Genomic DNA, 14582 nt, shown 5'->3' with positions numbered 1-14582 from the left:
CTGGTGGGCTGTTTGGACACTGATGACCCCACTGTGTTTGTACCATTTTATACTCCCATGATGAAGAGAAACAGAAGAGTTGATGGGAGAAAGAGGCAGCAGGCAGGTATGCGACCCAACCACATAATTCAATGGGTAGCACACACTTCAAAATGACACTCAAATATCCACATCCAACGGAGTGCCTTTCAGAACCACACTGGTCACCACAAACTTGCTGGTTCATGCATGTTTCTGACAGCTGACAGTTGCAGTGGCAACTTGTGGCACAACAGAACTGTGGAAATCACAAGGTATGGAGAACATGAAGATATTGGGGTGGAGGAGTGGGGTACACTGGCAGATGAAGGTAAGTGCTGGGAACTGAGCCAGAGGGGTGTGTGTGTGTGAAAAATAGAGAATGAGAATGAATTGAGGATGAGTCTGGTACATGCTTGCATATCTGTGTGAATGAAAGAAAAACCTGCCCACTTTTGATGTTGGCTTTGCCCATTGCCAATATGCAGTACCCATACACCTTCTTCCAAGGAAATACGGACCTCAACTTTAAAAAGGTTGACCACCCTGATGGAAGGACTGCCAGGGTTTGAGTCTAGTGACATTTGGCAAAGTCATTCACTGGACTGGGCCCAAATTCAGAAACAGAGCTACACATCCAAAGACAATTCCCTTAGATATTAATAGGAGGACATTGTAACCCCCTTTATATACATACAGTAGAAGCTGAAATGGTCTGAGATGCTCACAAATTAGAATGTGTATAGCTATACAACACCATACCTTTTTTCTTTTTTTAAAAAAACCAAAAGTATAAAAGTTTTACAACACATTATACAGGTCCTTCTAGGATCTATAAAACACTTACTGAAATCACCATATTACAAGGCATCACTAACAATTCTATTTCATTTTATATATATATATATTTATATTTATATATAATCGTTACTTATATAATAATTAAAAAAATCACTTTTAAACAAGTATACAAGTTCACTTTAAAATTAACTTGTTAATAAAGTTGTGCAAAACAAGCTGGCCTCTATAATTAAGTGAAGTATTTAATTTATTTATTTACTTATTTATTTATACAAAAAACAACAACAATGGAAGAAGAAGAAAGTTCTTTCAGAAGTGCGTCTCTTTTTCTGTGATGGCTGAAATGTTGCCATCACCTTTCAGTTTGGCATCGCAGTCATTTACTGTAGCAGCATATGCTCCACATTTCCCTCTCATCTTCAGGTCTGGGCTGGGCACAATCAACTTTCTAAATCTCTGGGGGCATGGAATGAAGAAAATGGAAGGCATTAGCCATTTCTGTGGCCTGGTCACAAGCACGTTCCATCCAGATCAGAGGCTTGGAACCTCCAGTCCTCTCTATCTGACTCTAAGGATTCTTCCTAGGCCACATCCCACCATTGACTCTGCCCCACATCCTCCTTGAATGCTTTTGCCTGGCAGGAAGCTGTCCCTGAGCTGTGGTGATGCCTCTTGCTTGCCTGGATCAAGGTCTGTGTTTTGTGGGTGCAAATACCTCTGACCTTTGCATGGCTGGAATGTAGCCTACTGTACAAAAGTAAGATTTGCATCAGGTGGTCTGTCCACTTTTGCTTCTGGCCCCCAGAAAGTTGCCCATGAGTTTTCCTGACAAGTGCTTTCTGCCCATCCTTCTTAGGAAAACCTTCATATTCATATTTTGCGCCTTCACTCCTCCCTTCATGTTAGGAGCAAACATTAACTAAAGTTTCCTGTGTTGTCTGAACTGGAAAATTATGGTTAACAACTTCATAACAAGCCAGGATATTAATCCAACTTCAAACTAGGGTTTAACATCCTGGCATGTTCCAAATCTTGTAACCATAGTTAGGAAATGGGAAACTATAATCAGAGACTTTCTGGTTCAGTCACAGTGCAGTGCAAAAGGAGAAGCAAATAGTTTGTGCATGCGGGTGGCGGGGCGGGCGGGGGAAAGCTTGTGTTAATAAGACAAAATATGCTCATCCAAACCAGGGCAGAGTTGAACCTACCATTGTTACTTCTAATGTTTTAGTCACTGAACATCTGTGACAATGCAACCCACTGTTGTTTTCTTTTTCATAATTATTACTATGAAACTTCCCAGGATCACAGCCAATGTGGATACGTGGATTATTGGCTACAGTTACATCACAGAAACTGGGCTGGACGCATAGACACCAGCTTAGATTTTGTAACTTCTGAATAGCTGATTGTAAGCAAAATGTGCAGCATTCAGCTCAATATGCTCACCTACTCTATCAAGCAATAATAGTCTGAAAACATTCCGTACCTCTAAGATAGTTCCTTCTGTCTTCCACAATTGAATACAGATCCACAAAGGAATGCAAACCATGGAGGAGAGAGCCATCATCCACCCAATGCCATAACCCCAGTCTGGGTATGTATAAACGTTGTTGTATTTCAAAGGCTTGTATTTCACCAGGAAAAAGATGAAGATTCCCTGAAATGGAGATGGTCATTTTATCCATTTTTGGAAACAACTCAAAGATATTTGGGAAACTTATTCACCCCAGTTCACTGAATTGCTACATTCAGCTTTCAAGACAGGTAGAAAGCAGGCAGGCAGGCTGGCTGGCTTCCTTCCTTCCACTGGAACTTCTTTTCACATTTAATCTCAGTCTTCATTTAAGGACCATAGAAATTGGCCTTCCCCTCCAATTTGACAGCAAGTTACATCTGTGCTGAAGAGACTCATGGGAGGGGATCTGTTTTGTGGCTTGAAAGTACTTCTGCACACACAAGAGGGGGGTCATGATTCTCTCATGCCCCACCAGTTGTATCGCCCCCAAATGCATCACATTGTATATCACCCTGAAAAATTGCACCTAGGGTGTGTGAGGACTACCATACATAAGCCTTTGGATTCTAGCCCTTAATTTGTGTTGTTTTCAGTTCAGTTCAGTTTCACGGTAAGTAAACAGCACAGTAGCATACAATTGCTCCATTAATACCTACACATGAATTTATAATAGACACCTTGAGTGCACATGAAACCACTATGATGTGGGAACAGAAATAGGTGAACACATAAAAAGAAGTTGTCATACCTCATCATATTGTAGGGGGTGGGGGAAGAGAAAGAAAAAGTAGGGGCTACTGAAGTCTAAAACCAATAGCAAAGAAATACCTAAATAATTTAAAATAATGAAATAAACAACATCTGCTTGAAAAGTTAAGTTTTTAAATCACATTTTATTTAATTTATGAGGAATTGTTGCTTTTTTTCTTCTAATACCAGGAAGTTAAACTATTTTGCATTTTGGAGGTGTACTTCCTGTTCCAACACATGTGTGTGGCTCCATGATTATGCTCTATTTCTGCAAAATTATTTCCACAAAGTCTTTGGGGAAAGGTCATGCCAAGGACCTTACAGATTGCTCTACCATGTTATCACACTTTCATTACTTACAGCGCAAATGCCAGGAGTGAGAAACATCCAACACCATTTAAATAATGCCAGTGGTCTGTACCCAATCATATCTTCAATGTTGTCATAGAAACGATTGCTTCCTGAATAAAACCAATATGAAAATTAATAGAAAATGAACACAGGTCACCAGGGCTTATGTTACTGGAGTGATGTAGCTTCATTAGAATATATGCTTTCATTCTTAGAATATTCCTTGCCTCTGCCATTGGCAAGGAAAGCCTCAAAACATGAGGTACATGCAGTTGGTGGGAATGAGATGAAAATATGCCCCTCCCCAATTTTCACAATCCCATTCACAACTAGCATATATAAGAAAAGTTTTTTGGAGGGCCTGCTGAAAAATTGAAGCCCTCCTTTACCTCTAGTGTCTGCAGAGATGATACAGCAGCTACATTCCCAGCAGCTGGAGACCTTTGGTTGACATGTTATTTTCGTCATAATTATTTACCCCTGGAATGATGTTATAGAATAACATAATGAAATTCTGAGAGAACTACTTGATGAAAAAATAGCAACCAGTATGGAGGCTGCCAAGTATTTACCCAAGAACTCCCTCAGAATGAGGGTATGTCATCCAGCAGCACTGAGGTGGAAAGAAAATGGTGGCTGGAGCTTATAGACACCAGAAAGAGATCTGATGCTGTCACTGCCACAGGCAGTGTCTAGCATACCTTTTTCCAAAAGCAAATATATATATATATTTCACCCCTTTATGATTTTCCTTACATTCCAAAGCTGAATTTCTTCAGTGAAATCTCAGCTGAGCACTAATGGTTTCAGTATCCTCAGCATTAAGAGGGTTGTTGTTGTTGTTTAGTTGTTTAGTCGTGGCCGACTCTTCGTGACCCCATGGACCAGAGCACGCCAGGCACTCCTGTCTTCCACTGCCTCCCACAGTTTGGTCAAACTCATGTTGATAGCTTCGAGAACACTGTCCAACCATCTTGTCCTCTGTCGTCCCCTTCTTCTTGTGCCCTCAATCTTTCCCAACATCAGGGTCTTTTCCAGGGAGTCTTCTCTTCTCATGGGGTGGCCAAAGTATTGGAGCCTCAGCTTCACGATCTGTCCTTCCAGTAAGCACTCAGGGCTGATTTCCTTAAGAATGGATAGGTTTGATCTTCTTGCAGTCCATGGGACTCTCAAGAGTCTTCTCCAGCACCGATTCTTTGGCAATCAGCCTTGTTTATGGTTCAGCTCTCACTTCCATACATCACTACTGGGAAAACCATAGCTTTAACTATACAGACCTTTGTCGTCAAGGTGATGTTTATGCTTTTTAAGATGCTGTCTAGGTTTGTCATTGCTTTTCTCCCAAGAAGCAGGTGTCTTTTAATTTCGTTACTGCTGTCACCATCTGCAGAGATCATGGAACCCAAGAAAGTAAAATCTCTCACTGCCTCCATTTCTTCCCCTTCTATTTGCCAGGTGATGGGACCAGTGGCCATGATCTTGGTTTTTTTGATGTTGAGCTTCAGACCATATTTTGCGCTCTCCTCTTTCACCCTCATTAAAAGGTTCTTTAATTCCTCCTCACTTTCTGCTATCAAGGTTGTGTCATCAGCATATCTGAGGTTGTTGATATTTCTTCTGGCAATCTTAATTCTGGTTTGGGATTCATCCAGTCCAGCCTTTTGCATGATGAATTCTGCATATAAGTCAAATAAGCAGCGAGACAATATACAGCCTTGTCGTATTCCTTTCCCAATTTGAACCAATCAGTTATTCCATATCCAGTTCTAACTGTAGCTTCTTGTCCCACATAGAGATTTCTCAGGAGACAGATGAGGTGACCAGGCACTCCCAATTCTTTAAGAACTTGCCATAGTTTGCTTTGGTCAACACAGTCAAATGCTCCAGGGACACGGCTGGATACAAACCCAAATAGTTTGGCTGAATTTAACTGCACAATTAACATAAACCTTGGCACCCAGGGAAAGGCATGTAACACAACTCCACATATTACAATGGAGTGGAGGAGGTGTGTGCAAGCTGTGTTTTTTCTAGCAATGCATAGAAAAAGGACTTGTGAAGATGAGATGTACAAGCTACAGGCATAAGAGCAGCAGATTTATCTCAGATGCACAACTTCCTTTTCATATATTATATTAGATGCATAGAGAAAGTACAACTTGTACTGACTCTTCTGGTACTATGAAATGAAGATTCACATGTGAAAAGGATCCACCAGAAGGGGAAATATATACAACTTGCAATATGAAAACAAGACTGTGAAAAAAGATTGATCCTTGAAATCCACAGGATGATGTATGGGCAAGGTAGGTTATGGAAACACGGTAAGACTCATTCTAAAAATGCATGATGTGATTTCAGAATTAGCCCCAATGTTGCAAGAATTGCTGACTTACCGTAAAACCAGCCAATGCAGACGCATTCAAATATAGCAACGAAAAGAAGGCACATTCCACTGGCTGCGTAGGAATCAAACAACTGGAAAACATACATTCCACCCTGGAAGATAAACAGTTAAAAACAGGAAAAGTTGAGTGCAAATAACACTTTACAGCTGAAATAAGGTTTTCCTCCACTTGGGAAATTTCTAAACCAGCCGATATTTTGGACTACAACAACTATCAGTCCCAGGTGGCAAAGCCAATGGCCAAGGGTGGTAGATGTTGTAGTTGAAAACACCTGGAGTGCACCAAGTTGGTGAAGAGTCAAATGAGATGCAATGTTAAATGCATGCGTGTATTTATGGGACCATTAAAAGCAAACATCATCTGTTTGAGGTGTGACTGATCATTTGCAACGGAGGAGGGATTTAATTCTTTCCTCCCCTGTTCCTTTCCTCAGGACTGGAGCAGGAAATAAAAGAGTTTTAAAAGCTCTCCGTGCCTGTTGTGATCTTGAGAATTATTACTCCACCACACAAAATATACCAAGAAATAAAACCACTTTTTAAAAAACAACCTGCATGTTTGTTTTATCCCTTGGCAATCCTTTGCTTTGCTATGTTTTACACCATGTTCTTCCATCCTTTTATTTTATTTAAGAATTGTATTGCCAGAAGGGTAACAATATTCAACCCAAGAAACATTGCTTTTTGGAAACAGGCCCTTTGTCAACATTAGAAGGCGAATGAAACTGTGAGAGACACAAAAATCTCCTGTCTTAAAGAAGTTCTTCCTCACACCTTGTGTTTATTTTTGGAGCATACACTTGAGAGTGATGGTATTTCTCCTTGGCAGCAGGTTGAGACACCACATGAACTATGAATTCTCCTCCTCCTAAACACCCAGGAATTTTAAGGCAATATCTATTACATAAAAAGTCTTACACTGTATCAGCCCATTTCCATACACATTGTAAACATCAATAATAATAATAATAATAATAATAATAATAATAATAATAATAATAATTTATTATTTATACCCCACCCATCTGGCTGGGTCTCCCCAGCCATTCTGGGCGGCTTCCAACAGAAAAATAGAACACAGTAATCTATTAAACATTAAAAGCCTCCCTGAACACGGCTGCCTTCAGATGTCTTCTAAAAGTCTGGTAGTAGTTTTCCTTTTTGACATCTGTTGAGAGGGCGTTCCACAGGGCAGGCGCCACCACTGAGAAGGCCCTCTGCCTAGTTCCTTGCAACTTGGCTTCTCGCAACGAGGGAACTGCCAGAAGGCCCTCGGTGCTGGACCTCAGTGTCCGGGCTGAATGATGGGGGTGGAGACGCTCCTTCAGGTATACAGGTATATATATCTAGAGTGGAAGGGGTGGGGGGGAAACAGGCGAAGATGTCTTATACAGAGCACTAAGCATTGCTCTTTCAAGATGTGTTTCCAACTGCACTAAGCATTGCTCTTTCGAGATGTGTTTCCAATTGCATATATTCAGGTTTGAGTTGCTAATCACTGAAAACACTTTTAGTCTCTGAAGTACATTATATGAATATTCAGATTTGTTCAGTTGTGTGTTGCATGAGCAAGTACAAAACCACAGACAGTATTCTACGGTGAATGGCATCTATCAGGGTGCATGGAACATTTTCATGAAAGGGTAAGATAGGAATGTAACTTGTAGGAACATAAGAAGAGCCTTCTGGATCCAGCCAATTGACCATCTAGTCCATAATCCTGTTCTCACAGTGGCCAACAGATGCTCGAGAACAAGAACATTATCCTCTCCTGTGGTTTCCACAATTGGGATTCAGAAGCACACTGCCTCCGAACATGGAGGCAGAGTAATCTATGCTCCGTTAGCAGATCAAAATCTTAATCAATGTGCTAGTCTTATTGTGTCACTGGCACCAGTATCTTTCTTATAATAACAGCAAGTAAGAAACTTTAGACATAATCATATGAGTGCACATGGTGAGGGACTTGGGAATACTCTAAAGCTTCAGAGTCAAAAGTTAATCTTTATCAGTCAGCCCAAGTCAGAAATATCGAATGGGACACTAGCCATTTATCTCTTCAGCTAATTATTGAGGCCGTCTTGAGAGCTGGCCTAGATCCAGGCTTTGCAGTGGCATACTGAGACTGAAATTCATTGCACAACAAACCCTCTTCAGTATTGCTTTCAAGTGCTCCCAAGGAATCAAGTCCTCTTGAACAGGAGTGAATTTCTGTACCCTACGCCAAGCTCCTTGGAACGTTTTGGAAGGAGCTCTAAAGAAATTATTTACACGATGGAATGTTGCACAACAGTGCCATTTGGTGGCACATGATGCACACTGCAACTTGATTTATACTGCAGAGTGCCTATTTCACAGCATACATTGCACTCTTCCCGGCAGCAGAAACAACAGCAGCTGCCGTGCTGGGATTTGGAACAATTTGCTTCTCTTTTTTGTGCAGCCCATCAAAACGGTTGGGTAAGCACGAAAGTACTGAAGTAACAATTGAATACTATGGGTCCATTCTACACAACAGAATGGGGAAGATGAATTAATCACCATGAATAATAGCTTATTCCTTGATGCTTAGTCCAGCCTCAAGCAGGATTGCCAGCCCAAATCCAAACAAAGCCAACTAGGAGTTTGAGCCTGACTCTGAAACTCTGAGAAGAGTAACAACTGTACATGGAGACAAGGTGGACTTGCTTGAAAAATACATAGAAAAGGAAGGAGAAAATTGACAACAAAGCTGGATTGTGTTTCTATATGGCAATTGATGGGGAACAGCAACAGTGGTGAGGGGTTTATTGCTCTCCTTCCTGGCTTCCCTTGGGCAACTGTTTGACCACTGTGGACTCAGTGCTGGACTGGATAGGCCTTTGGTCTAAACTAGCTGTGCGGATGCACACTTCAGTGTGCTTATGCTTGTGTGGGCAATAATGCGCTCAAAAGATTGAAACTAAATGTAAAACATATTGGGGTGGTTGCAAAATGTCTGTTCTACAAAGGGAAGCAGTCCTCCTGTTTGCAGAAGGGACTCCAGCAAGAGTGAACTTTGACCAGGAGATCCGCTCATATGTACCATATTTTTCCGTGTATAAGACTATGGTTTTTGCTAAAAAATGGGGGTTGTCTTGTATGTGACTAGTGAATGCACATGGGTTCGGGTTCTGGCTCTGGTGTGGGTGGCTCAATGTCAGGGGCATGGCTGAGTTGGACACCTGGGAAGAGTCTGACTCTGTAGATGAGGGAATGCAGTCACAGATAGAGCAAGAGTGGGTTAGTTGGACCCCCCCCTTCTTCCTGAGTTTCCAGCCGCAGATAGGCTCACAGAAGGCTCACAGTCGGAGGGGGGGAGGAAACAGACGGCCTTGAGGGGATTGCTATGCAACCAGAAGGGAGGCAGCATTTAGAAGAATCTTCATTTGAGAGTGGAGGGGAAGTCCATCCACCTTCCTCCCAAACCAGGAGGGCTGAAAGGGTTAAAATGCAATGGAAGGGCAAGGGAGGAAGACTGGACTTTGGCGTGATTTGTGCTGCAGAAGGGGCAGAGATTCAGAGTGAGCAACTCATTACCAAGGGATGCTGGCTCGATGTCACTCTCTGTGTGCTAATTGTAAATAAACATACTATAAACCTGCCAGAGATCCTGACACTCAGGTTCAGGCTCTAGCGCGGGCGGCCTGCGCTCAGGCTTGGGCTCTGTCTCTGGCCCAATTTTTCATTTTGGGTTCAAAAAGAGAGAGAGATTGTCTTATACATGGGGGGCATCTTATACCTGGAAAAATACAGTATATGGTTATACAACTCTTTCTTTTTACTGAAAGGCAAAGGTTGGAAAGCTTGGGATTTAATTTTAAATGGACATTCAACAACCTCATTTTTTTCTTCTAGTGAAATACGATTGTCTCCCAAATTAATACTTAGCCTAATAATAATATCCAATACAGTATGCTGTGCAGTTTTAAATGTTAACATCCTGAAGTACAAATTCAGGATGTCGTTATGTAGGAAACTAGTCATTAAGAGTAGATAATAGATATCTATAGCACAATTACTTGGTCTTATGTACAGAAAAACCCTTGCAAGATGGTGACTAATGATCTGTTTTCTTCTAACAGCCTCAGGTATGTCAATGCATGTAATGAATCTTAAATGTATGCATTTGTTTATTTACATCTTACTAGTTAGGCAGGGAAGGACCTCTACTGATGCTGGATCCTGAAAACTTGTAGAGAAAATGTGTGTCCCCAACTCCCTACTCTAAGCCATTCCATCTTTAGTACATGCCTTAGCTTCTCCAAACCCTGTTTATTCATCCATTACTATAAATTATATCCTACCCTTCAAAGCAACTGTCACTGTATTGTAAAAATACAATACAATATGATGCCATTTAAAATCACATATAAAAAAACTAAAAGGAGCAGATCTATAAAATAGCACAATAATTAAAAAGGAAGAAAGAAACAGTTCAGCCAGATTGGAACAATAAATAGTAGTGCGCTGAACATTTTGCAGGGTTGAATTCAAAGTCACACTATAGCAAGTTTTCTGTGTATACAAGCAGCATATCTGCCTCCCAATGGAATGTTGTGCTCCGAGCCACAAAACCCATCCCCATGGAAATAAAGACACAGTGGAGACAGAATTTAGTTTAAAGGTTAATGGGCAAATTTTTGGCCACAACTTTATTGAATGCACAATTGTGACTGGTATTGGCTTAGGCATTGGTATCAAAACTATAACTGGCTCCTGTCTACCTGCAGGAAGCCTGGAAGGTTAAAAAACCAGCAGGGGGAGCTCCATCAATGTATATTGACTGGTGCTCACCCCTGGGGTTCCCAGGAGTCCTGGCATGGCCCTAGCCCCTCCCTGGGCTTTGGAAGAGATCCAGACCCCCGGATTCCTTTAACAGAATACCTATTAATTGGAGGGGCAGGTGGTGGCCGCACCTCTCCTCCCCACATTCCCCTAAACCAGGCATCCCCAAACTGCGGCCCTCCAGATGTTTTGGCCTACAACTCCCATGATCCCTAGCTAACAGGACCAGTGGTTGGGGAAGATGGGAATTGTAGTTCAAAACATCTGGAGGGCCAAAGTTTGGGGATGCCTGCCCTAAACCAATGCCTAACCTCCAAACCTTACAAAATTGTGATGATTGCTAAGAGGTTGGCTGTGGCCACTTGGTTTTTGCCTATCTGCCACATTGGAAAAATTCCTACCCGGCCCCCATTCTAAAACAGACGACCAACCGAAATCCAAAGCAAGGCCAGACACAACCTAACTAACAGGTGGGTGGGCGGGTGTTCGACAGCGTGAAGCAAGAGAGGGTCCCCATGCCGCGCTGCCGATTGGCTAAAGGCCAGTTGCTGATTGGCTAAAGCCCTGCCCACAAGCCAGTTGGGGAAGAGTTCCAGGGCCATGCACAACATGGACCCTCTGTTAGGAATCCTCCTCCTCCTGTGTGTTGTTTTGGGGGTTCTCCCAACACTCCCAGAGCCAATTTCAGGGGGTTTGTGGGGGGGGGGGAGAGCCTCATTGCATAAGCAGAAGCCCTTGCACAAGGCTTCCACTGATGGGGTTCATTAGGTGAATTCCACCAACCATTTTAATTTTCAGCAACTTAAGAGATGGTGAGGGTGAAACAGATGTTTAGGAAGAGGCCAGGAAGTGTGAGAATTTCAGAGACTATTCTCAGCGAGAAGGGCAACGTGTGCTATTCTTACCTTATACACAATAAAGAGGATTCTGTGACATGTTTAAAACATACTGTGCACACTTGCAGTGGAACAGAGTTCTTTACAAACACAGCATCTCTCCTCACAGCACTTCCTACAGTTTCCAAGTGAGCACAGGGCATCATGTGACCATGCGGACATTCTAGGAATTCCTGTGAGGCTGCCAGCCTATATGTGAAGAGTCCTGCATTGCTGCAAGAGCACCAAGCCACTCATCTCTTTATTTAAAACTAGACTAACAATATAGGTACCTTAGAGCCAAAAGCAACAGATGACCATGTTCAATTGCTGTATATCAGATAGTGAGGGTGAAAAGGCTCCTGTCACTATAATACAATAATGTATGTTCCCATATGCCCCCCAGATGTGACTCCGCAGTTCCTTTGGGGAGTTTTTAATCTTTCCAAGTATGTTGTATTTTGTCACAGAACAACATTTGATCAATATTTTGTTACTCCAGGAGTTTATCAATCCTCAAATAGTTCTGCTTTGATTTCTAAGGCTGTGCTCACATTGTTATTTACTGCAGTTCTAGGGCACTCCCACTGCTAGTTTTCAAAGGTGGGCTCACATGATGTTAGTCACAATCCACCTGTGTCCCGTAGCTCTTTGATGTGTTTTTGCTTAGAACCAACTTCCATCTGATTTGAGAAGGGAAGCCATGGTTCAAGTGGCTTTTGCGTGTGTGCACATGATGACATGTGCGCAGATCAAAGTTTCACTCAGCACGGGGAAAGATATCACTTAGTGTTTCAAGCCGCTAGTTTCAAGCCACTAAGTTAAAAAAAGAATGGAAACAATTTTCTTCCCCATCATTCCAAATACAAATAAATATATCTTACCTCCGTTAACATGATTAGACCAAGGAAGAATGATACAATCGAAAGAGCAAGAATCAACAGCTCTCGTCTGTATCCCCTCCGGAAAACCTTTGGGTACATATCTACCACGGCTGTCACAAGACTTTCAACACACACAAACTAGACAAAGCAAATGCAGGGAAAAATGACATATAGAGTAAATGATCTACCAGTTCCTCAGCACATGTCAGTGCACTATTTGCTTTATTTTATTTTTGCATTATTTATAGCCTGTTCCTATATAGATCTTTAAGTATCACCACTAAAGATAGCACCTAACTAGCCATACTTGCTCCCCCCCCCCCCGATAAGAGCTCTCTGCATGCTTTTCTTGTACGATGGCATTTCCTCCAGGCTGACCACAGGAAAAGTACTGCATCAGGCACTAGGCACTACCTTAAATGACAGCCCTGTGACATGAGTAACCTGAGGTTTGTTTGTTTGTTTGTTTAGTATACTGCCCTTCTTTTGTAGATCTCAGGGCAAGGGGTTGAACAAGATGACCCTTGGGGTACCTTCAAACTCTGCAGGGCTATGATTCTATCAGTGCTCAGGAGCTATTCAGCTGGGATAGATCAGTTGGTAGAAAATGAGACTCTTAATCTCAGGGTCATGGGTTCGAGCCCCATGTTGGACAAAAGATTCCTGCATTTCAGGGGGTTGGACTAGACGATCCCTTGTGGAACCTTCCAACTCTACAATTCTATGATTTCAGTTGATATTTCTCATGTTTTATGTCTCATGTCAATACTTCCTGAACCATGCTGCTAGCCTGCTCTAGTCTTAAATGTATTTTCTGCTCTTTAGTTCATCGCCTCAGTCCTGCTAGAACCCATCTATATGAGTGTCTCTAAAGTGAGTGTGTAAGACTGTATAAGAATGGGTTCTGTACTTTATGATTTCCAACCTTATGGAGCAGGGCTGTGTGCATGTAATTCCCCAAAGCAGCTGCATTCCAACCAACTAGCTGTTTTAGATAAGAGCTAGATGCAGTCCCCATCACTTTAGCTTTTGAAAAGAGGCTCTGCATACTCATGTCCAGTACAGTGGTACCTCGACTTACAAATGCCTTGACTTCCGAAGGTTTTGACTTCCAAAGTCCACTAACCCGGAAGTATTTTTGCTGCGCGCAAGCGGCGCACACAGTCTGCGCATGCACAAAATGGATGCTTCGACTTCTGAAGGTTTCGACTTCTGAAGAGCGCCGCGGAACTGATTGCCTTTGTAAGTCGAGGTACCACTGTATAAGATTGGGGCTCATAACTTTTCATTCCTATCTTATAACCTTGCTTCTCACTCACCTGTGGGCGACACATTAAAATAATAAAATAAAATGAAGTACAGTGAAGCAAGAATTCAGCAATATTAAGCTGACAATTTAAATTAGTTTTATATTTAATTTAAAGTTACAGCTTGATTTAAATTCAGATCTCAGCTTAAGTTACATCTGGAAAGGATGTTCTAAAATGTATTTAAAGTCATCTTTGATCCATACCTGACTATCTAAACCAAGGAATATCAGCATCATGAAAAACAAAGTTGCCCATAATGGAGAAAGAGGCATCATTGTTACAGCTTTTGGGTAAGCAATGAAAGCAAGCCCGGGTCCTGAAAAAAGAAAAGAAATTAAATAGGAATTGTTTATATGGTAGTCTTGCATAGTGGGGTGAGATATAAATTTAACAAATAATACATAACGATTAAAGTATGCAGTATCACTAGTATATCAAATACACATAATAATAATAATAATAATAATAATAATAATAATAATAATAATAATAAATGTATGCTTTTAGTACTTACCTGATTCTGCAACTTCTGCTATGGGCACTCCCTGCTCATATGCCATAAAGCCAAGGACAGAAAAGATGGCAAAACCAGCCACAAAGCTTGTTCCACTGTTCAAGCAACAGAGCATAATGCAGTCTCTGTGGAAGAAAGAGCAAATCGCTTGTTCTCAGTGTGTGGCTTTGCTTCACATATTTTTGTGGGGCTACAACAGCTTTGAAATTTGGTACATATGTAGATCAAGACACCACGGTTATTAGAAAAACCAGACAATGAGACAAGTGTTTTGGTCCCCTTAGAGCAGCAATAGGGTTCCTTCCCCTCTGCAGAGGTTTTATTATGGTTTAATCTTAAATAAAGTG

General features: G+C 41.7%; 1 protein-coding gene across 2 annotated transcripts in view; it reads right to left on the bottom strand.

Annotated features, from left to right (window-relative positions):
• Window positions 1-997: 997 nt before the first annotated feature.
• The window catches only part of SLC6A11 (solute carrier family 6 member 11), a 91507-nt gene continuing 77922 nt past the window's right edge, over window positions 998-14582 (bottom strand). The window contains exons 9-15 of one of the 2 annotated variants that reach the window (XM_035106212.3): window positions 14236-14360; window positions 13925-14037; window positions 12412-12549; window positions 5836-5938; window positions 3449-3549; window positions 2309-2479; window positions 998-1275 (exon numbers count right to left, since the gene is read on the bottom strand). In XM_035106212.3, the coding sequence (XP_034962103.1) occupies window positions 1129-1275; window positions 2309-2479; window positions 3449-3549; window positions 5836-5938; window positions 12412-12549; window positions 13925-14037; window positions 14236-14360 (898 nt within the window). In that variant the 3' untranslated portion in view covers window positions 998-1128. Of the gene's footprint in view, window positions 1276-2308; window positions 2480-3448; window positions 3550-5835; window positions 5939-6834; window positions 7193-12411; window positions 12550-13924; window positions 14038-14235; window positions 14361-14582 lie in introns of those variants that run through there. The other variant, XM_088663221.1, reaches the window with a different exon arrangement.

The sequence above is a fragment of the Zootoca vivipara genome, chromosome 2 (genome assembly GCF_965207765.1).
Source record: "Zootoca vivipara chromosome 2, rZooViv2.hap1.1, whole genome shotgun sequence".
In the NCBI taxonomy this organism is placed as follows: domain Eukaryota; kingdom Metazoa; phylum Chordata; class Lepidosauria; order Squamata; family Lacertidae; genus Zootoca; species Zootoca vivipara.
This window is presented reverse-complemented; position numbering and strand designations above follow the sequence as displayed.